The sequence below is a fragment of the Drosophila navojoa genome, chromosome 3 (assembly GCF_054131105.1).
Source record: "Drosophila navojoa isolate 15081-1374.11 chromosome 3, UAZ_NAV_1.0, whole genome shotgun sequence".
In the NCBI taxonomy this organism is placed as follows: Eukaryota; Metazoa; Arthropoda; class Insecta; order Diptera; family Drosophilidae; genus Drosophila; species Drosophila navojoa.
In genome coordinates, this window is record NC_142891.1 from 7,088,132 (window position 1) to 7,113,140 (window position 25,009).

General features: G+C 34.5%; 1 protein-coding gene across 5 annotated transcripts in view; it reads left to right on the plus strand.

The window, feature by feature from the left end:
* stai (stathmin) overlaps positions 1 to 25,009 on the plus strand; it is an 89,958-nt gene that overhangs the window by 11,738 nt on the left and 53,211 nt on the right. For 2 of the 5 annotated variants that reach the window (XM_089258112.1, XM_089258113.1), the window contains exon 1: positions 23,162 to 23,744. The exons of 1 other annotated variant lie outside the window; for it this stretch is intronic. In XM_089258112.1, the coding sequence (XP_089114238.1) occupies positions 23,666 to 23,744 (79 nt within the window). In that variant the 5' untranslated portion in view covers positions 23,162 to 23,665. Of the gene's footprint in view, positions 1 to 23,159; positions 23,745 to 25,009 lie in introns of those variants that run through there. 2 more of the 5 variants (XM_089258117.1, XM_089258114.1) reach the window with 2 other exon arrangements.

Consider the following 25,009-nt stretch of genomic DNA (forward strand, 5'->3'; position numbering starts at 1 on the left):
TATATTTCATATAAAGAAACATAGAATAGATCTGGATGGGGCAGCAAAAACTGAATATATGCTGGAAAAACTAAATATTTGGAATATATGTTAATGAAAGAAAAACTAAAGAAATATCATGGAATATACATTTAAATAAACTAGTTCATTCTATATAAAGAAACATGGAATAGATCTGGATATAGCAGCAACAGCTTCATCTATGCTGGAGAGAACTGAGAGAATTATCTAGCTAGGATTTCAAATTCAAGAATCTGAAAGGTATTGTCGAGACCTATATCTACATCTTTTCTGTACAACATGTAGAGGGGATATATAACAATGGTTCCCAGCTCTGTTATTTATATATGTAGTGTTTATGTATATATATATGTATGTATCCATTAATTTCCTTCACACCTATCCATTCACATAATTTGCAACGCCTTAAAGTATGCCACACTTTGCGGCTGCAATCAACAGGCATTTTGCTTCACATTGCTCTCTGCTGTGGCATTTGTGAAAAGCATTTGTGAGTGCCACATAAAATTGCTGCAGTTGCTGCTGCCGTGCGACACAAATACGCAGCAAGAGCGCGGTTACACAGGCTCCTTTCCCTCTCTCTCTCTCTCTCTCTCGCTGGCTCTCCTTCTCTGTCTATCATTGGAGCTCTATTCTAGCTCTAAGTCGAGCTGCAATGCACACAGACATTCGCTTAAAACCAGTTAATAAACATTATTTGCTGTTGTTGTTGTTCGACTGTACTTCAAATACACACAGACACACACACACTCATATAGGCAACTGCAGTGAAGGAAAAATCATTATTTTATATATATATATATATGTGTGTGTACATACATATAAATATATGTATATATATAGCAAGAGATGCAGTCAGGTTTGTGGGCTGCCCGCAAAAACTATATGTGAGTGGGAACGAGGGAGAGATAGAGCGTGGCAGAGAGAGAGAGAGAGAGAGGGGGAAAAAGTAGAGAATACTTTTTGCGAAAGTTTATTGAACCGGAAGTTGGCTGCGAAATGCGGCAACAATGCGCGAAATGAAGGCTCTGCCAGCCGCCGGGCAACGTCTGCTTCAAGTCTGCTTTAACTTTAGCCAGTCCAAGAGCAGCTTTTTCTTTCTTTCTGTACATTTTGGTTTTTAAATATATTCTGTATATCAAAAAAAAACAAAAAAAAAAAAAAAAAATAAAAAATAGAAGAAAAGTAGCCCGAAGGCACATTTTTGATTTGTGCCTTGCTTCAGCTGGATTTGGATTTGCAATTGGGTTTCCTCTTAACATCCATTCAAATTGTATTACTTATTTATATGGCCGCGTCTGGCACAGACTCTTCAGCCTCGTCTGTCGCTTTATTGTTTCGCCAAGATGGAGATTGAGCGAGTGCGAGAGAGATGGATATAGAAAAAGAGGGGGCGACAGTGCAGCAGTGTGAGCTTACGTCTCAGGCCCTTGAGGCCATGTAATTGTTGTTTAAGTGATGCAAATGAGCGTTTCTACGACAAACAGCGAGGCGAGAGGGCGGCTGAGAGCTGAGATGAATTGTAATTGAAAATGTGTTTGCCGGAGGTCTACGTAGAAATACACTACTTAAAGGAATTCGGATATATAATAATATTTTCAATTCAATTAAAAAAAATTTAAGTATTCTCATATTTTATTATTATAAATAATGACATAATAACCGAGCTAACATTGAACTGGGACAAGTTTAGTGGAACAAAACTTAAAATGCGTAGATGAAAAGAAAATATATGAAAAAAATATAAGAAAATTAAAAATATTAAGAAAAAAATAAAGTAACACATAAACTAAAAAAAATTAAAAAAAAAAATTTTAAAAAAAAAACATTGTTTAAATATAAAAATATAATAGAAAAAAATAAATAAAAAATAAAATAAAATAAAAGCAAATTCGAAAATTAGGAATATAGTCCACTTATGCAATAATGCAAATTAATTGTATATATAATGAATATTGTATTTTATATAAATAAAAAAAATAAATCCGAAATCAGTTTTCATAATACATAAACTAAAATAAATTTAAAATAAATGAAAAAAAAAAAAAATAATAATAATAAAAATAAAACAAAGTCGAAAATTAGAAATATAGTCCACTAATGCAATAATGAATATTTTATTGTGTATATAATGAATAGTGTATTTTATAAATTAAAAAAAATTCAGAAATTATTTTAATATAATTTTTACATATACCCAAACCTATCAAGATGACAAATCAACATAGCTGCTGCGCTTTACCCCCAACGAAAGGGCATTGAGAACCAGAAGCAGCAGCAAAGATATATGCCTGCAGGCACCATAGAACTGGGGGGAAATACCTCCAGTTCCACTGGTGTCTGCTCGCCTCGGCTTGGCTCGGCTCAGCTCCGCTTTTCGTTTGAAGTGCGTAAAAATGTGTGTGTTCGAAAATTGTTGTTTTTGGGCTGCTGCTGCTGTCAGTTTTATGGAGAGGGCTAAAAATTGTTGTTGCTCTTATTAAAAAAAAAAAAAACCCTTCGCTATGCCATGGGATTGTTGTCACTGTTAATAGGGTCAAAAATGCCTGATTTATGGGAATTTTAACCAAATACAATTTTAAAATGTTTAAAGTTTATTAAAATTGATTGTCCTCTGTCTGCGGGGAGTATATTAAATGGTTTATTTGAATATTTCAGTAGCCTACGCTAAAAATCCAATTTTATTCCCATCATTGTTGATAGACGGAACAGAAAAAGAAAAAACTGAATATGAAAATAAAAATTGCATTCGATTGTTTTTGGCAAGAAAAAAGCAAAAATCAAATACCGCTTGTCCGCTGGGACAGCAAAAAGACACGTTTCATGTGACATGGCTGAAGTTATTAATGCAATTCAATTGTTGTTGACATTTCCGGGCACTGAACAGCGAACCATTTGAGTGGAATTTGAGTTTAGTTTGAGTGGGATGCACCAAATGAAGAAGAGAGTTTTGTATATGAATGATCTTTGAGCATTATTACGAATTATATGGAGAACATATGATTTTTGTATTTAAATTAAATTAAATTAAGTAAACACATTCTGATTTTTAAATAGAGAGATGTATTGGTAAATATTCAGAAGAATGTATGAATATATGAAATAATTATTTTATTTATTTTTTAACATTTTAAAAATCATGAACATTTTGTATATACATTTATTGGTAACAGGTAAATTTAAGAAATATAATAATTTTATATATTTTTTATGTAAGAATTTTATAAATATTTTAGTATACCAATTAGAAAATTTAAATATATATAATAATAATATAATATAATATAATATAATATATATATATAATATATATAATTATAATTATAACTCTCTTTAGAATATATGAAAGAAAATAGAAAATACTCTGCAAAACTCTATGTAAATTTAAATGTGTATCCATTTTTCTCTATATAAGTACAAGATTTTTTTTTGCCATTTCCTTCGCTCTCTCTTGCCGCTTGTTTATTTATTATTTTTTCGCCTTCAACTTCCCCTCCACTATATCACTCATTCGAAGCACTTCTTTAAATCGTCACATATGCTTGTAATTTTACAATACACACACACACACATGCAGTGTGCGTTGAGTGTTGCACAATGCACAAAATTATTTGAAATCTGTAAAACGAAAATCAAAACGGAAGTGCAGAAGCGTAGAGGCGGCAGAGGGCGGTAGAAAAGGAGTGGCAAAGAGACAAAAACACATGTTCTGACTGCAAAAACCAAGGCTCAACAGCAGCAAAAGAGGCGGACTGGGCCAGTGCAAAGGCGTGGCAAAAAAAAAGGGCAAAATTTTACGCTGCATTGGCGACAGCAAACATATGTCGTTGTCGCTGTTGCGTCCGTTGGATCCAGGCACAAGTTGCCCAGCGGGGTCGTTTGCAGGCAAGAGAGACAGCATGGTGGGGTGGGGCTAGGGTGAGAGTGGGCTGTGGGCGGGGAGCGTGGAGTTAGGCTGGGTGTGAGGTTAGCTGAGTTTGCTGGGGGCGGGGACGCGCAGTCGTGTATGAAATATGCGTGCCTTGTCTGCCTCAATGCATGCAATATTGCATAAATACATATATATATATATATATATATATGTGTATATGTGTGCATATAGATTGATAAATTGCACCAAGCTCCCACACACACACACACACAGACGTCGTTAAAAAGCCGCAACAGCAACGTCATTAGTGGCCGGGTAGCCTGTGTAATAAAAATCAATTCTTTTAAATTGTCAACCCCATTGGGTCGCTGTTTCAATGGAACCCAGGGAGTTTACGTTTAGGGTATCATTGTGGAGTTGCCATGATATCATGTAGCAAAAGATGCGAAATGTTTATAATGTATGTATGTTATAAATCTGATAAAAATGAGCTGTAAATTCCAATGGCTTTTTTAAAAGGTAAATTAATTTGAAAAAAATACAAATTTTAATTGCTTATGCTTTTTTAAAGAATTATATAGGCTTGTTTTAAGAATTATTGAGTGATTGTGTTATGTAAAATTATAAATAATAGTCTTTAAACTTCATATGAAGAACACAAATTAGAATCAAACAACTTTGGCTTGCTATACTAAGATAAAAATTATTTCATTATCATAAAACTAGGTTTTTTTGTGGGTGTTTATAGATTTAAATGAGAAAACGATTGCGTGACTGCAGCAAAACCTGATTTTTTGATTCCATTCAATCCTCAAGATACTTTGTTTTATCTTGTTCAGTTGCTCCTGCGATATGGTATTTTATCTGCTCGTCCTTTATGGTAGGGTAGACGCATTCTTTCAAAAGTCTCTTCAGTTTTATGTTATGACCCGAGGTTAATTCCGGTTCTACGATTCCTGTACAATTTTGATGATTATAGTATATAAATTATAATAATATTAACTTTGTATACCTATACCAGCCACAATAATCTACAGTTATATATAGTCTCTTAGAGTATTCAGTCTTCTGCAGCTCCTTGGTTAACGGTATATACCATTTCTCTTTTCTTTCTATTTTTATTCTGCCCCAAACATATGGTCGAGTGAGTTGAGTTGGTTGTCGTTTGTTGGTTACCCTAGTCCCAGGGCGCCCATTGCATGCACATGATAATTATGGGTGTCGCATATTCATGTACGATAGTGTGCGTGTGTGTACATATGTACATATATTTTTCATTATGTGTATGTGTCTACGCTCACTTTTAAGTAAAACTGCACGACTTGAACTGCAGTTTTTGGTATTTTGCACTCCCTTTGCCGATGGAACTGCAACTCCAACTCCAACTCATGGGAAATAATTTGTTGTGGCTATTTTTATGCGCCATAAAATATCATTTGTTCTTGCTTGGCTCTGAGCTATTAGTTCTATAGCATTTTACATACAATTCACCAACAGAATAGCAAATTGCATTGTGTGAGTGTGCGCTGAAGAGTTTTTGCATGGAGCACATGTGGCGGGAAGGGTCTTCTTCGAGCTCTGCAGAGGAGAAATTAATGCTGCTTTGATGGGTTCGAAAATTATATATGTTTATGCTTTTATTTGGAATTTCAAAATGATGAGAGTAAGTGATATTATAAGTGATATAGTCGAATAGATAATATATGAATATTTGATGTATTAAAGACAATGGAAAATTATAAAATTATAAATATGGATAATGGTTCAATGAGGTCTGCGCCAATAAGAGATGCTAAATAAGATATATTTAAAAATATATTTAAGCAAATAAATAACAATATAAAATAAAACAAGATATTAAAAATTAATTATAAAAAAATATTAAATAAAAGCAAAAAATAATATACAAAAATATTAAATATTAAATATAAAAAATATCAAATAAAAAAATGTAGAGAAAAATAATAAAAAACACACAAACACACAAAATATAATAAAAAATTGAATAAAATAATTCATATATAAATAAGAAAATCTATAAAACATACAATATATGTAATAAAGAAGATTCAAATTGCAGAAGCCTCAAATTCATCTAGAATTAGGCCTATATATTATATTTAATTTGTTGAGGTCTATACAATCCAAAAGTATTTAATATTTGTTATTAATATATAAAAAAAATATTACTTATTAATTTATTTTATTGTAACGTTTGACTATTTAGTAAACAAAAACTGTTTGTTACAACTTTTCGGGAATTTTATAAAATATTAAAATATTAAATATAATTTCTTGTTATTCCTTGTTTCTCTGTCTTGGCCTAAAATTGCAATAAAGTCAACCCGATAAGTTTGTCCAGGTTTCATTGAAGTTTTTCTTGCAAGCTTCTCTAATTGCTCCCCGTGTCCTTTGGCAAACGTCAATCAGCTGCTAGGCAAGCACGCCAGCCCGCTTGATAGGACATGTCGTTGTTGTTGTCAATGTGATGTCGATGTTGGCCGTGCTTAATGCAGCCATAAAAATGCGTATAAAATCAAACTGGCTGCGTCGCCTAACGATGGCATCGTTTCGGCTGCCCCAAGCATCGGCCCTGCGCCACAAAACACCTTTATATACATTTTTATTGCCCAAACGTCAGACGATGTCTAGACGAGCACGAAGCTCACAACACACTGGACACGAGGCTACGAGATGTTGCTGATGCTGCTGCTGCCTCTCTTATTTTTTTTTCTTGTCAACTGAAATGTGAGTTGCTGTAATCTTATGCGCATCCTTTAGAGCTGCTCCGATGACATTTTACGAGCGTTTCCGTAAACCCTTTATGTAAATTAAAACAAAATGCGCATTCAATTTGTACCAGAGACCGAAACTACAAAACCAAGAAAAAGGGCAAGGAAGCAAGTCAAAGTGAGGGCAAGAGCAGAAAACTTGATCTCCGGCATTAGGTGGGCTCGTCTTGGTTAAGCTGGACTTTTGACTTCATCAAGGGAGCATGAGCAAAAGTAAAAACAAAAACAAAAACAAAAACAAATAAATAAAATTAAAGGCACATAATATGTAAGCAGTCCCTAAAGGTTGCCTCTGTGTGTTGGACAAGTTGATTTGAATACCCTGTAACAGGCAACACTGGGATAGGCTAAAAGCTATAGCTGATAAGCGTAAGGAAATGGGCAGATATTTGATGTGTTTAGTACAAGTTTGGGAGAGGTTACAAGGGTATATTCTGCCGATTGTGTTTTATCATAAAATATAAATAAACTATATAATAAAATATAATTACTATAAAATATATTAAATAAAAAATTAATGCATTAAAAATTAATGCATTAAAAAGAAACTTAAAATTATTATAAAAAAAAATAAAAAAAAATTGTATTTTATCATAAAATATAAATAAACTATATAATAAAATATAATTACTATAAAAAATATGAAATAAAAAGAAAATTAATGCATTAAGATTTAATGCATTAAAAAGAAACTTAAAAATTATTATAACAAAATAAAAGAAAATAAAAGAAAAATATGAGAAAATATATTTAAAAAATATAAATATATTTTATAACAAATATTTTATAATACAAAATAAAAAAAAAAATTGACTTGATGAAATTTAGGAGAATGCTCATTAGATGACAGATCTAAGAGATAAACTGTTCTAAATTCTATATTTCCTATAGTATATGTTTGTAAATAACTCTTGAATAGTTAAATTTATATTGTGGCATATCCTTGAGTATATTAAATGCTTGACAATCCACAGATGAACTTTTCACTCAGAAAGAAAGGGCTGACTAGTTACACGTCCTCAAAACGTTACTGAATAGCTAAAATAGCTTAAGAGAACTTATGGATCATAAGCAGAGAATCAATTGAATCGTTTCGTACTATATAATAAACAGCAGAGCTCAGGACATCCATGAATAACTGAAAATGCGGGACTTGTGGTACTTGAACAAAATGAATCATTCAAGGATCGTTCCGTTGATAAAGGAATCAAAGCATGCATTGTCCTCAAACGTTTGCTCTCTTAAAAAAGTTAGGAGAGTTTATTTAACTGACATCAATTCAAGTAAGCTACTAACTAGAGTAACTTTTAGTCGCTCACTTTTGCTTTCAAGTTCAGGTCGCCATTTGCTTTTCTTTTTAGGGCTGCCTTACGCACTTCAAGTTCAAGAGCTCAAATGTGTGGTAGGGGCTGGGAGGGGGCGGAGCACCCTCACAAAGCTACAAGTGGCATTGGGGAATAGCCAAAGTCAGCTCAAACCACACCTCCTGATATGACCTCTACCCTAATCGCTTTGGGGGTTGATTTTTTTCCTTCTTGATATTTTGGAGTTTTACGTATTGCTCGAAGCTGTTTGCTTACCGGGTTACGTGTGCAAATGCATTAATAATGATGTGTGTGCAGAACGCACGGTACCCGACGCACTGCACGTAATGCGTCACGTGCAGCCACGTCTGGGGGAGCTAGGAAATAGGGAGCGGGGTAGACTGGGGGCTAGCCTCCCCATTGCATTCATAAATAAATTATGACATTTTTCGCATTACAGGGCGGATTTTTGTTGACCGAAAACAGGTAGAGGCAAAGAAAACAAATAAGATATCCAAAGTAGGGCGTAGCACGACTAGAAGATACCTTAATGAAATGAGTCAATAGGAAAGAGCGAAGGATCGATGAGAGAAGAGAGGGAAAGAGAAAACATGAAATGAACAGGAGCGTACAGGTAGGGAACGGAACAGAGGAACGGACTACGGAACGAACGAACGGAGAAACGGTTAGTTGGGATGGGTGGAAAGAGGAACGGAAAGAAAGACTGAGCGAGGTACGGTTAGAGCAGAGGACTGAAGGATAGCGTAAAGGGTGCATATAGGGACGGAGAGAGGGTGCAAAATGGAACTAACGAAGGAACCATAAGAGGGACGGATGGACCGGGCTACAGGTTTATAGTGACCGGCTGGTCACTCGTCCTTCTCTCAGTTACTTGAACTTGAACAAAAACAATCCCACCCAGTCTTTCGTTTCTGCAATGGGTATACAAAGAAGTTAGAGAAAAAAAACTGCCCGGCTGGTCATAAGTTGGCTAACTTTAATGTTTCAGCTTCCGTTTGAAGGTGTTTTGGCGCTTGTGTCTAGACACAAGTCTAACCCTCACATACACACGCACTCACACTCACACACACATACGCACACGCAGAGAAGAGCTCCCCTTCTTCTTATGTTTACAGGTGTGCCACGCATAGTTACAGTTAGCCTCCTCAAGCATTTTCCATTGTTGTTCGCTGGCGCTTATGGGGCTTCCCATGGCTATTTACACGGAGACGGCGTCCCCTCCGAGGGGTCGTCCAACTTCTATAAAAGGCACACAAATACGCAATAAATTCAATTAATTGTCTTAAGCTTCTTATTTCAGCTAAAATTTGTTGCGTTGCCCCAACTAGTTGGGAGCATTGGAGCTGCGAGCGAGCGTTAAAGCAACCACTGGGGCGCTTCTTACGTCAGTTTCTGTCGATTTGTCTGTCTGTCAGTCGAGTTGAGTCGACGCGAGTCGAGTTACTGCTGCTGTTGGCTATAGGTGTTTGCGGCTTTTGACTCCTGCAATTTCTGTTCGCTCTGTTCTTCTTTCTCTCTTATTTTACAGCGCGCACAATTTCATGTTATGTTTAGGATGCCGAGCGAAGTAATTCAATAAAGCGTCGCGCTAAGAAATATCATTTAAACTAGCCCTGCGCAAGGGCGGCTTTAACATAAAAAGGTAAACTTATTGACAGCCTTAAAGGGCAGCGAAATGGGTGTAAAGTTGCAAAAGCAAGAAACGGGAATTTAATTTACAATTTTACTTGGGAAAAGGGAAAATTTATAAAATTGAATTTTAGATTTGAGGGAAATATAGAAATGAACTAACGAAATGAAATGAAAGATAGAAAGAGAGTGAGAGATAGAAAGAGAGTGAGATAGTAAGAGAGTGAGAGAGAGAGATAGAGAGATAGAAAGAGAGTGAGAGAGATAGAAAGAGAGTGAGAGAGATAGAAAGAAAGTAAGAGAGAGTCAGATTCACAAAGATAAATAATGTAACAAGATATATAATTCATTGTGCCTTTATTTGTAAAACTTTTTGATTATGTGAAATAGACAACGTCCAAGTAAAGTCAAGTTTAAAGAATTCCTCCTTAGAATTTGATTCAATAATAATGTTATATATTTAATTAACAATGAGAATGATAACGAGATTTGTTAAAATTATTGAGATTTTCTGTCTGTTAGTTTTTAAGAAAATTCCTTTTAAGCAAATTCGTTATTTGAGTTAAAGAAAACCAGAAAATCATTTGCTTTTGCCATTGATATTATATCTTCCATACTTACCGTAGATATAAAATTTACTCCAAATGCTTTAATCGCTCTGACTAAAAGGCTCTTACATGTATGCAGTGGCTGACCATTAAATATTTAGCCATAAATCATATTTTTATTTTTTCCTGAAAGTTTAATAATGAATTAAATAAAAGCTGATGCACTAGTTTTACACTAGTTTTTAATAATAAAATTTTAATTTCTGCAAGCAACTAAATGGAATCGTACATGGAACTGAATATCACAAACCCCACACGCACACCCACACACACACACACACACACACACACTACAACGAATGTGAGTGTTGTATGGTGCTGGCTGCTGACGTTGATGGTTAGCACGTAAATTTCCCCAGTGACATAAACGAGAATTTTTGCTAGCAGCAGCAGACACCCATACACACAAACACACACATTCATTCACACATACACACTCACACATCTCCTACATTTTGTTCTTTTTTTTTATTTATTTCTACGCCAACTTTTACACATGCGAATGACTTTAAACAATTTCCACAACAATTTTGTACGCTGGAGTCGGAACGTTACTTCTTCCACCATTTTTTTCTGTTGTGCGTGTGTGTGTGTGTGTGTGTTACCTGTACGCTTTTACGGCCTCTGCGGAAAATAGGCACTAAAAATCTAAGGGAAATGGCGTCAACAAAATGCAACGTTAGAATGGCATAAAAAATGCCTGACGCAGTGCCGGCAAATTGAATCACGGTGAAGCTTAAAGTCACAAAAGCAAATTTTCGGTCGAAGAGAGTCTTAAAGGCAAAGCAATCGAAGGGCTTAGCTTGGAGCGCTTACAGCTCCCTTTATGCCCATTAAAAAGAAATATATATGTACGTATACGTATATATGTATATATATGTTATAAATGTTACGTTTTGACTTTCAAGTGCTGCGTGTCTTTGGCAGTCGTAAAACGTTTTAAGCATATTAAAAATGGAAACATGTGGAAATCCTCTTCAACTCCATCTGCCCCCCACCCACTTAGAATATAACGCAATCGTGCAAAAGGGCGAAAAATTTGATGAATTGACGCAATTCGAGCCACAATAAGTCACTCAGAACGTAATCGTTATTGTTCCAAGAAAAATATACTCTTTAAGATTTCAATTGGTTTGAACTTCTGGCTAAAAAAAACCAAAAATTAAAAAAATATATATATATGTATTTAATATAAATAAAAATCTTGTTAATTAAAATAAATTATATTTACAATATTTAATAAAATTGAAAACAAACAAATTAAATAAATATAATTTATTTATAATATATAAAGAAAAACAAAAGAATATGGGATTAAGGGATAATAAGAAAAGAATAATGAAAATATAAATATATATAACAAAAGGTGAAGCAATAGTATTAATATAATTATATTAATATAATTAATAAAAAAATTGTATTAATATAATTAATAAAAAATATAATTGAAAGTGCAAACATAATATAAACACAATATAGAAAAAAATTATTTGAATATTAATTTAAATGTAAAAAAAAATCAATTATTAAGAGGAAATTTATTTACATAGAATGAAAAATATAAAAAATATATATTTATTCAAAATTGAAGAATAAAACTCTAAAAAATTAAATTAATTAAAGTACCATCATATATTTATTATAAAGAATTTTAGAATTATATTTCATTCGCTACATAGCGCAAACAATTTCGGGAACATCTTGTAATACTTGTACCCTTTTGCCAAAAGATAACCATAAATACATATACGTATGCTTTTTCTCTACCCATAAATAAATCCTGATGTGTGCGTTTGTAGAAGACAAGAAAAAAACAAAAGAAAAACAATCAAAAAGATAAAAGATAAAAAAAAACAAAGAGAAATCGCCAAATCACAACTGGAAATTTGATGGGCACCCCTCCGTTTCCCTTTGAATGGGGGCGTGGCTGGATTTGAAAAACTCTTTGTCCAAATTGAAAAATGGGCAATAGAAAGCAGCGAAGTGAAGTGGAGTCGGTTTTAGCCTTTGGCATGGAAACTTTGGCAAATGGCCAAAAAAGAGATTTCGTTTTTGGACAAATAAGCGCATAAATTGAAAAGGAACCACAATTTTGACCCACATTCAACTGAGCCACTCATAATCAGCGTGCTTGACCCCAAACAGCGAGCCATATAAAAGAGATTTGCCGTCTTTTTTGTAGTTTTTCATCTTTATTTTTTTCTCTTTTGCTAGGAAAAACTTTAAATCCCTGAAAAAAAAAAGAATATTTATATTAATAATCTTTTGCGTTGAGCCACAAAGTCAAACACTTGGCAGCTGTGAGAAGAAGTTATCTCATCAATATCGATTCAAATGGTGCGAGGGCTGGCAGTGCGGGGGCGTGGCTGCGGAACATAAGCCGACAAGTTGGGAACGTGTCTAAATGGGGAAAAAATGAAGAAGCGTTTCAAATTTTTACTTCTTTTTATTTGTGACAGCAAACAAAAAGCAATAACAAAAGCAACAGAGGGCGTGGAGAGAGCGAGGCAGACAAAAGGGGGAGAGGAAGAGATAAAGAGAAATATATAAAGAAAAAAAAAAACGATAAAATTTTTGAATCGATGGAGGGCTGTTTCAAAATTTATAAAAAATTTTAGAAAAGAAATAATAACATATAAAAGTATAATAACATATATAAGATGTAAACAATTTATAAAATATAATATATAAAAAATTTTAATAATAAATAAAGAATTAAAATACTATACCTATACTTTACTAATATTACAGTAATAATTTAATTATGGAGAAGTTGAAATATTCATCAGAAATTTTTCAAATAAAAAATAACTCAGAAAGAAATACTTTCTCTTAAAAGATTCTTTAGGTTCTTTTATGTACGGTACTTCTTTTTCTTTTTGTTCTATTTTTTTTAATTCTCTGTGGTTTCATTTTGTGATACGAATATATTGCTGATTATAATTTATTCTATTTTTGATAAATGTAATCTGTATCTGTTCGAACTTACAAATTAAAATTGTTAGAAATCAGTTATTTAATAAATAGACTAATTTTGAACAGAAATTACTGAAATAAATATTTGTACATATTTTATAGACAATAAAATTTAGTTAAAAAATAATGAATTATATTTCTTTAATGAATTTGCATAAATATTCTCGCTGCATTTCCTACGTTGTTTATTTTCGAATGATAATTTCACGGGTCTTTTTTTTTAAGAAAAGTCTTTGCATTTCTGTTACTTTTGCCATGTTATGCTTTGCTATGTTAAGTTGATCTAAAATTTTATAGAAATGAAGCTTGAGAGTTGAGCTTGACTTTGATTTCGCTACCTCAATAGTTTCTCTATATTTTATAATATATATTATAATACTTATAGCTTTAGTTATATAGTATTAAATAAAGATTTATATTCATATTTCGTTGCGCTTTAAACCACATTGCTGCTTTTGGTTGCCATCCCTCGTTTTTTTCTCACCCAGCAGTTGTAAACGTCTCAGCTCGTGCCCTCAGTTCCTGCTCTGCTCTGCTCTGCTGGCATCTACAGAGTTCATCATCATATCGCACAATGTTCGCGTCTTGTGCTGCCTCTTCATCAACATCGTCGCCGTCGCCGTCGTCGTCGTCGTCTTGCGTTTATCGTGAGCTCAAGTAGTTTACTTTTGCCAGACATTCTTTTGACGTGGCCTTTGACTTTTTGGGCCTATGCGCCCACATTTGCAAAAGGATTGTCAACCTTCTTGAATATTGAGACGAGGCGAGACTTTGCTTTGCTTTTCCTTTTCTTTTTGATTTTTTCTTTAATAACAATCGCCCTACTCCACGGCTGTCTGACTGTCAAGTGTGAACGAGAAATGTGGCCCATTGTTGAGGCTTAAAGCGCTGCTGTTTGCCTGATCAAGTGGCCACCGAGAAGTTTTTCCAGCCAACCGAAAAAAAAATCAATAGAATGCAACTTGAGTGCTTGCTCGAGTGAGTGTGTGTGTGTGTGTGTGAGTGTCTGTGTGCTGCCACACCCAATATTGAATTACTCTATTACCAATGGCAAGGCGAACAGTGAACAGCGAAAAGCGAAGAGGGCCAAGAATTATTTGCAGCCAAATGCGATGTCTTCCTCTGCATAGTTTTTTTTTTTTTTCAGTGCACTGCAAGACATTTTATCCCTTTTTGATCCTTTTTATTGTTACCAACGCAGCTGGTGTTGTCTTACATTAGGGCCAAGGCACTAGCCTGCCACGTATACCTATTCGTATAGTCCCTGTCGTCTTCCCCACCCCGTTTTGGGTGTGCAAACCGCAAGCGACGTCAAAGTCGTCGACGCCATATTCGTTCAAAACTCTACGTCCGGGACAAACGTGCTGTGGCTGCAGTCCAAAAACCGGCAATTGGTTTTCAGTTACAGCCCACGTCGTCAGGCATTCCTGCTGCACTCCTTGCACTAACCGACTCCTGCTCGCGACTCCTGTTTCTCCTCTTTTCTCTGCACGCATGTACAGCTTGCTAGCTTGCTAGTATGTGCACTTGACTCGTCTACCTAGTTGGAGCTGTTCCATGTTTCCGTTCGCCCTGTCCAAAACGCCAGCCACATAGTTGGCCAGCTCAATGAAGCGTTGCTAGCCCATTTGCTATTTCATAAATTCACTGAAAACTAGAGGAAAACGTCAAACCAAAACAGAGTCAAAATATATATATAATTGGATAAGTTTAATGTTATTAAAGAACTTAGAATTATAATACATTTTAGTTTTAATTTATATGAGTAATTATAATAAAGGTAAAGAGCTGTAGAGGCTTTAAAAATAATGGAAATTAGGCTCGAAGAGTTTAATTTCTTCAAGATATTTTTAAAAAATATTATAAAAAAAAATAAAATAATATATATCAAATGATATGTAATAGTATGACCATTTAATACATATGCTATATATTGTATTACATACATATATTATTATATACATTATTTTATACATAATTGTAGAATTGTAACATTATTGTGAATTGGCGAAGTCTAAAATGTACATTTTATTGGTAGTTGATGATTAGATTAAAACAAAAAAAGTTTAAGTGTTATGTCTGAAAAGAAAGATCCTAGAAAATACTATTGAAATATAATGTTTTATTTTAAAATTTTGTTATAAATATACAAGTAATTCAAATCAAAATTTAAAGAACTTTAAATAAATATAGATTGTTTTAAATTTTTACCGTTATGATTATAAAAATTTAAACAATAAATATTTATTTTAATTTATTTATTTAAATTTTGATTAAAAAATATTTTTTATGTGCTCGTTTTAGATTTTTTTTTGTCATTAGAATTATAAAAAAAAAAACAAAATTATAAAAATGATATAAAAGAATTCCTGTTATACTTAATATTTGTTAAATCAAAAAATTTGATTGTCATTATTTTTATATGTGCATAAATATAAAACAGAGACCAACTGAAAGGGTTTCAACTTTTTAAAATCTCTTTAAGCTTTAATGCTAGAAAATTCTTACAAAAAATTAAGTTAAATGACATATTTAAAGAATACATTCATAAATCCTTTTTAAAGGCTCTTCATTGTTTTCAAGAGTTTTCTAAAAGACAAAGTTGCAAATTTTCTTACACCACTTGCCGAAAATTTCATTAAGCTACAAGTTACTTAAGCTGTGAGCCTTTTCCAAAGGCCTTTTGTGCGTTTTGCAACAGCTGTGAATATAAAGGAACTATTTTGTCGAAGGTTCATTAAACTGCGAGCTAAAAACGGAGCCGAAGGACAACAGCGCCAATGACTAGGCGTATTTTTACTGCAGTTGCAACAGCAGCAGCTGCGGCAGACAATGTCGATCATAATCTATATATATGTATGTATGTGTGTGTGTGTGTGTGCTTGGTACGTGCCTGTTATGGCGTACGAAGGACATTGTCAATGTGCTGCAAGTATTTGTGCCTCTGTTTAGTGTTTGTCTGGGCCGGCCGATTCGATTTGAGGTGGGCCATCATAGCGAAGGATACTTCAGAGCAGTTGATTGAGCTAATAAGAGCAGAAAGAGAGTCGCCAGGGCCAGAGCCTGGCCATGGCACGTTGTATGCCTTCTATGCTGCACTTGGCTAACAAATTAGCAGCAAAGTTGCTGTCAAACTGTGCAACTTTTCTAGTGCGGCGAAAAATCCACGCACTTAAAATCATTTCCTTTTACGCGACAGCAAACGCAATTTTCCGAAAACACAGCCAAACAGCAGACGCTGGAAGTTGTTTTGCCGCCAGTGCAAAAATCCATTAAGTGGCTGCCAAAAAAAATGAGAAGAAAAGCTAAAAGAAAATCCAAGAAAACTAGCGAGGAAAATGTGAAAAATTTTATGCTTGCGCTTTAATGCTCTGGCAAAGACTTAAATGACTTTATAGATGGAATTAAGTCGGACTAACTTAGATTTTTTTTCAATAAGATTCAGCTCTGCAAATCCCCTAGGCGTTCCAGGGATCATAGAACAAGGGGTAAATAACATAAATTCTATGGTAAAACCTTGCGGGATTAAGAGCTATCGAAATAAATACATATTCAGTTGGCTTAGTCTACATAATATACGGATAATTGCAAATGAACATGATAATAATTCCAAATAATGTCCATATTCTATAGCTGAGAGCCCAACTAATATACCCCATAATCAGCAGAGTATTTGTATGGCTTGACAAGTTTAAATCGATGATGAAATGAAATGGCAAACGTATGCAGGGAGCAAAGCTATACGAAAACTCTATATAAAATGGCAAAAATTCAATTTTAATATAAACAAAAGGCGACGACAGGCGAAAAAGAACAAGAAAAATAATATTGAATGATTTTAGATACTCTGTAAGGTAGTAGAAAAATAAAAATTAAAATGGTAAAATTGATGTAAAAAGTTAATATAATACAAGTAAGATAAAATCTGGTATTTAATGGATTACTTAGTCTCCTCAATGATTTAGCCACACCAATATACCCACTTTGAGTACCACATTTCAAGGAGTATATAAACACAACTTCGAACCAAGCTGATTGTCACGCAGCGCAAACAACCAACAATGGCTTCAAGCAATAGGTGAGAATTTAGCCGGAGTTGGAAATTCAATAAAAAGGAGCAAGTAAAAATAAGAAGTTCGGCATGCACGACTAGCGAATATCCTGCATACAGAAACTATATATAAAAGTGCTTATTATTTATTAAAAATTTAAGCCACTTCGAAGCAGAATTATAATTAATTATATATTAGTAAATCATATATAATTTTCCCAGCAAAATCTAATAGGTTTCTATTTCTATTTATTTGTAATCCATATCATAGAATTTTCAAATTGCTGATATTAAATGATTGGATAGATAGAACAGGATCCAGATAACTTATATTCGGTTACTCTCAAGTAAAGCTTTAATTTTTAAATTAAAATTTAAAAAATCTGATTGAACTTAGATAATTTAATAATTTTTTAAGCCTTTCAATGACTTATAAAGTTTCATATTTAACTATACTATATATATAAATATTTTTATAAATCCTAAAAACTTGCAGTAGTACAATAAATCTATATAGCCCATTGTCACGTTGCTTAGGGTATATAACTAAATAAAAGTACAGCATAAATTGGTAATATGTAGCGGTAAAAAAAATCAAATAAATGAAAAAAAGTCAGCAGCGCTCTGAATGAAATGCGCCCTAAACATGCAATCGAACTTCAACTTCGCTCAGCTGTTAATTTTGCATGCCAAAAAAATAAACGAAATAAAAAGCACATCGAACAAGAAGAGGAAGAAGAGGAAGAACAAGAAGCAAACCAACAAGTTTTTGGGTGGATGCAGTTTCGGGGGTTGTACATATACATACACATATATATTTATATATATATATATATATTTATCTGTATATATGTTATATATGTAGCAGCAACGGCGGCGTCAGTTGTTATTGCCAACATTTTAGTGGCGTGTAGCCGCCATGCCCCCGCCTCGCCTCTCTGGCCACCCTTAGCCGCAGTCCTACAGCCGCCCGGCCCCCCGCGTGTGCTGTGGCTCCTCTAGTGCCAGTGCAAGTGGCTGTCGAGGTTGTGACTCATGCCTGGCACTGATGACGAAATCAGCCGGCAGCAGACACTGAAACTACAAAGTACTTGTGCACTCATATGAATAACTAAAACGAGGGTGGCTCAAGACATTCGTATGTGTACGAAGGAAGCCAGAAATTGCTATGTATATATATATATATATTTTTCTATTTTTTTAACTTTTTTTCTATTTTAAAACTATTATTTTGTATATTATTTTATTGATAGAGTATGTTTAAGTGTATTAGAAAGAGAACTCCACAAAATGACAACTGAAATAGATATAGTATTAATATTGAAATAATTTATTTTTAAAAGGAGTCATTTTTGCAAGTAAGCCTGAATTTTTTAAAATTTTATTTTCTGTTTATCTAATAATTTTGAAAATGTTCAAGAACTTCTGAAGCAACCCTCTGCGCGACATACATACAGACACTTCAGGATCAATGTACATATTTGGTTTGGCAACATGCGAAAATTTATGGATAAGCCATGTCGGGTGGCTGGCGGCACGTGGTGCCAATCCAGCGCACGCAAGCAGAACAACAGAGAGAAAGAGAGAGAGAGAGAGAGAGCGAGAGAAGAGAGGGAGAGTGTGGGAATAGTGTGACCAAAGTGTACAAACATACATTGCGTGTCTCATTGTTCGCTATGCTCTAAGCAACAAAGAAAATATTATGATTTTCATATCAAAGCTAAGCAGTTAATTTCGCTTCAAGTGTTGCATAATTATGAAAAGGGGCGGGCAGCTAGTGGGCATGGGGTTGGGTGTGGGAATGCGGCAACATAGTGTGCAGTCTGCATATGATTTGAGATGTTGTGGCGGTACTCGAAAGACTCGTTTAGTCATCGTCAATGTCGAGGAGCAGCAAAACTGTTTAGTTGCTTAATTAAATGCAATACACGAAGGAGGAACCGAGCGAATAAAACAAACTAAAGAAATGCATTTCAATTAAACAGAAAGAGAGAGGGAGTGAGAGTGAGAGTGAGAGAGAGAGAGAGGGACTAGCTGTGAGACTTAACGCTTAGCTGTAATTAAGTGAGCCATTCAACTGCAACAAATGCAACGCTTGCCCCGTGGGGCTAATGTGAATGAAACCCGCAGAAGAAGAAGAAGCAGAAGGCGAGGAAAAACCTGAACTGCAAATGTACGCAAATGTTTGCCAATTGCCAGTCAGCCAATAATAGAGACACTGACAATGAATGATAGTGAATGATAATGAATGATAAGGGAATGCAAATGCCTGCAAAGAGAACGACTTAGCTGAGCAAAGAAAAACTATTTTGTAATAGAACTAAATGTATTTAGAGCTTAACATGAAATTGTTAATGATAGCAAATGATATTGAGTAGTTGGGAAATGCTAATAGTCATGAGTAAATGAGTCTATCAATTTAGATTTAAATAGTAATTGGTATGGATTGGTGGAGAATCTCAAGGAATAATAATGAATGTTGGAGAATAATGGAGAAAAGCAATTAATGATGGAAATTCAAGGGCATGACAATGTATAATAAGGACTATTTATAATATAGTAAAATATTTGAGATCCCAGTGAATTATTGAAAATGTCAGGTAATGCTTATATTATATTAGATCAGTTACATAGGGCAAAACTGACATTTGTTAAGGGTAGATTTATATTTTATATTTTGAATAATAATTAAAGTGTTAATGAAAATTATCGTAAAGTATATACAAATTCAGAGGAATGAAATAAGTTTTCGATTTATAAGGACTCAGAGAAAATATAGAAGAATATCTATTATAGTAGACTATGTGTGGAAATCCAGTATACTTGCACGATTAATGTGATAAAAATTCAGAGTAACTGTTAATGAATGAAGATGGAAATAACTATTAGCTCTTTGACTCTAGAATCAGAAATTAATAACTATTAACTATTTATAGATCTGTTACTTGGCAAACGCTCATTCTTTTTCTTATATGACTAAACCACTAAGTCTCATCCATAATGTAGCTAGTAATAAATGATATGTAATAATAAAAAGTTATATATAGAATTCAAGTGAATGATTTAGGATAATGAATTACGATAATAGAAACTGTAAAAAAGAATATAAATGTTGTCTATGATAAAGTTATTTACTTAACATACTTTCAATACAAAATTATTATTTTCTATTCCAGTATTATATGTATATAATATATTTTATATATATTTTTAATATATCTATACTCATATTTCCCTTTTTGTTTTTCTATTTTCAGGTAAGTTTACAATTGAATTTTATGGTCCGACGCGCCAGCAAGCACAGAACTCTTTACGTAAGTTTTTTCTTGCTCTTATTGCATAAAGCACAACTTTTGCTATTTGCCCACCTGTTTCAGCTAATACCCCCCACTCCCCCTTACAACTTCTGTTTGGTCCGCCCCCTTTTTTGGGACATGAACATAATCATTAAAATACTTTTAGCACAATTGACACACACACACACACATACTCACATAGACAATTGTGTGTTAAATCGTTTGGCCGTTTAACACACAAATGTTCACACTTTTGATGTCATTATATAAAACACACATACACATATATGTCTATATATAGATATGTGTGTGTGCGCGTGTGTGTGTGTGGGTGAGTGTAGTATTATGATGTCCGTCCGCCGCTCTGGCTGCCCCCTTGGGCATGACACATTCAGTTCAAACTGCTCAACCGGACGGATGGGACGGCATTCACGTTGTGTTTGCCGGCAAATGATTTCCAAAGCAATTCAAATGCAAAACGAGAGCCGTAACCCAAACACCCCCACCCGTCTCGCCCCCTCATTGGTCGCAGAACCTGCCCTGCCCGCCCACAAGCGTCAACAAAATAATATTGTAGGAAGAAGCATTGTGTGCTTCAATGCCTTCGACAAGCTGCTGTCATGATATTCCCGCCTCTGCCGTTGCATCTCTGCGCGTTCACCCTCCTCTCTTCTCTCTGTTCTCTACTCTCTCTTGTGGCAGACATGAAGCATTGTGTGTGGGCGAGAGAGTGTCGCCTGTGTGGCCCGCAGGCTATGCTCCCGGCTCAAACTTCAACTCAAGCTCGCTGCACACTGGTTCCAACTCCGACTCCGACTCCGGCTACGACTACGACACCAACTCCGACTCCAACAGATTGTGTTGGCCTATGCGTGGCCCATTGTGATTCATCGGCTACTGCCCTGCTGCTTGGGCTTCGACACTGGCGCCGTTCTGCCATTTAAATTGCCGCTCTATATCCTTGTCCGCCTTTCGGTAGGGCCGACACGTCGCCAGCTTCACACTACCCACTGTGCCAAGGATATGTATGTGTGTGTGCTCTCTCTTCTGCTCACTCTCTCTCTTTCTGTCTCTCTGCGTGTTTTCGGCGTTTTTTGAGTCATCGCCGTTTTATTTATTTGTTCTCTCGCTCGTTCTGTTGCCATCTAATTTAATTGCAGTTAATATTTTTTTCGATATTCGAAAATTAGTTTTTTTTTTTCGACTCAACGAACAACCTGCTGCAATATGAAGGAGGGTGAGAGTGTATGTGAGAGAGAGCGCGTGAGAGTGTGAGCAACGCATACGCTGCGTGGGCATGTCAGCTGGCTTAAACGTTTTTGCTCTCTTTCAAGCATTGCCAGCTGCAAAAACAAATTATTTTTATATTCGAAAATGCCCAGAGCACTCGAAAATATAATATATTGCAGCTTGGAATATGCGCCACAATAATTTTTTTTTTCAGAAACTAACGTTTAATTTTTTAAACCTTTTTTAATATAACATAATATCATAATAATTTAATATGATTCAAATAATTTTCATATAATTTTATCATTTGATATTGAATTAATATATATATATATATATATCAAAAATGTTTTGACTGATTTTAAAGAACTATTTTGAGTTTTCTGCTCTATTATTTAATTTAACATATTAAAGAACTAAGATTAAATTTTTCAAAATTAAGTCTGTCTTTAATATATTCTGTGTTTAATATATACTTTTATATATAAATAAAAAAACCACAACTGTAAATATTTTAAAGTTAATAATAAAATATATTTTTTATAAATATAAATATATAAATTATAAATACTAATACATAAATATATGTGCAAAAACCCAGCGGTTCACACTGTGTAATAAGCCGGCTTTATAATGCTCAGCTCAAACGCATTTACAGTTAGGCGCATTGAACGTTCTGTGGGTGGCAGGCGCTCTCATACTCTCTCTCTCTCTCTCTCTCTCTCTCTCTGCCAGCTCCTTATGCATGCTCTGCTGCTGCCGTTAAATGACAACAACAACAACAATGAAGCAAAAAGTTCGCTGCGCTGCTCACGGCGCATGTTTCGAAATTGATTTTCGAAATTTCGCACATTAAGGTTACGCAGCAAGGTCGAAAATGAAAAAAATATATGAATCGCAATTTTATGATATGCGTCAATTTATTTAAATAAATTGTTAGAATAAAATCTAATATATTGTATTTATTAATAATTTCTTAAATTTACGAATATATTTTAAGCTAAGCTTAACCCTGCTGCTTGTGGGCAAAAGCACTCGCTCCCACAATAAGTCAACCCTCTAGAATATACGAATTTGCTCTCTCGCGCTGCTGCTGCCATGTTCTCTCTCTCTCTCTCTCTTCTCTTTCCTTTTCTGTGTGTGCGTTAGCTCGCTCGCTCTCTGTCCGTTTTTGGTTAGCTTTGTCTTGGGGGAGCTGTTGGTGAATGCCGCCAGCTCTGTTGCGCCCCAAAGTGGTTTGTCCTTTTTGCCATATGCATTGTCCTTGCCAATGCCAGCGACAGCGCTGCCGGCATCGACGTCAGCGTCAGCGCGCAACGTTAACGCTGCCGTCAGCGTCAGCGACGTCAGTTGCTCGCCTGCTGCTGAAAAATTAACATCGACATAATTTAGTTTGTCTTCGTCGTTCGTTGCGCTCGTTACGTATTCGTGCCGTTAGCGTCGATTTCTCTTTGTCATTGTCGTTCTTGAAAGCCATAGCAAGAGGCAAGACGCAAAAATAACGCAGTCAAAAGCATAATCGCAAAAAGAAGAATACGCCGCCGTGATTTGTAAACAAATACAAAACACACAACAACAACAAAACGTAGCATACATTTTAGCGCGGCTGAAAATAATCGGAAAGCATTTGCATAAATTAGACAATTTAAATCAAATATAAATTCTAAATCAATTTTATTAAATCAAATATTTATTTAAATAGTAATAACTGTGCGCTGCGCTCTCCAAAGTAGGCAGCACAAATATTTAGTTGGCAACACTCACATATCCGAAAACTACTGCTAAATACTACCAAATATCCTCTACTCTAATCTACTGCTCTATACACATATTTGTTTATAAAAGTCAAAAAGACAAGTTATCAACATGCTGATTGGATTAGTACGCGATTCGGTGATGCAGTGCTTCTGCCATACATGCCGTGCGCCGGGCATTTTGCCAGCGGGTAAGCATATACGCAAATAGTAGTAGCAAAAACTGCTACTAAATTGAACAAAAACAAGAATTTTGGTAACATTTCGACTTGCGGCATTTTAAAGTGCATACAAAAAATAGTAGTAGCAGCATAAATACTACTAAAGCTAAGTAGTTAATACTACTATATCTACATATAGCATGGGTTATGAGACACAATTCGGCAAGAAGCATGCAACAAAATAATTGTAGACATTTTGGTAGTAGCATATATACTACTAAATCTAAATAGTAGTAGCAACAACTACTATACACGAAATTTGTTACAATTCAACTTAAGACATTGGAATGTGCATAAAAGAAATAGTAGTAGAACTTTAAGTAGCAGTAAAAATACTCCTAAACCTCACATTGTATTTTACATAAATGCTCTAGATTCTAGGAGTCATTGGCTAACGATTCCAGGAATTTTTTCAATTAATTATCAAAATAAGCCTTTTTGAACTCGTATCGTTTGTATTGTTTTTGCCCATTTTGTTAGCAAGGTCAAAACAATTTTCAGCTTTTGTGTGTTTGTTATTCTTTGGAGGTTTTTTCTTTTGGTCTGTCCCTTAATAAAAGTTAAGGGTATTCCACTTTAAAGTGCCCTCACGTATGTTGGAGAAAAGTTATGCTCAAGCCGAACTTATGCCCAGAGCTCGTTATATTTGTAGCTCCCAGTGCTAGATGCTCTTGACCGTTTCTCTCCGCTGTTGACCTTAAGTTTCTTCTTCCTTTTCATTGTGGTTGTAGCTTTGTCGTAGAATCGTCAAATTAGGTTCAATTTGTTTTGCGTTCAACTTTTTGATTGTGTTCGCACAATGTTTTTGTGGGTGAGAGTGTGGGGGGAATATTTTTTGAGCACTTTATGCAGGTGCTTGAGTGTTGATTGAGAGAGAAAGAGAGGAATGGAGCCCTTCAAATGCAGACAAAACCAATTAGAATACTTCAATCTTGAATGGTTAATAGTTGAAGTCAAATGCAGAACATTCGAGAGGGGCTGAAGATAGAATGAGAGTTCGATCAAAAAAGCCTGGATTAGCTTTTAGGTTTAGTTGAGTAAAAAGAAATATATTCATAGATAAACTCATATATTCATATATATCTAAACTCTTATGCATTCATACATTCATTTATTATTTTTAATCATGTATATTAGTAAATGCATTCATATTTAGGATCAGATTTATTCAAATATAGACTCATAATATACTCATATCAATACACCCATGCATTCATACTTGCACTCATATATGT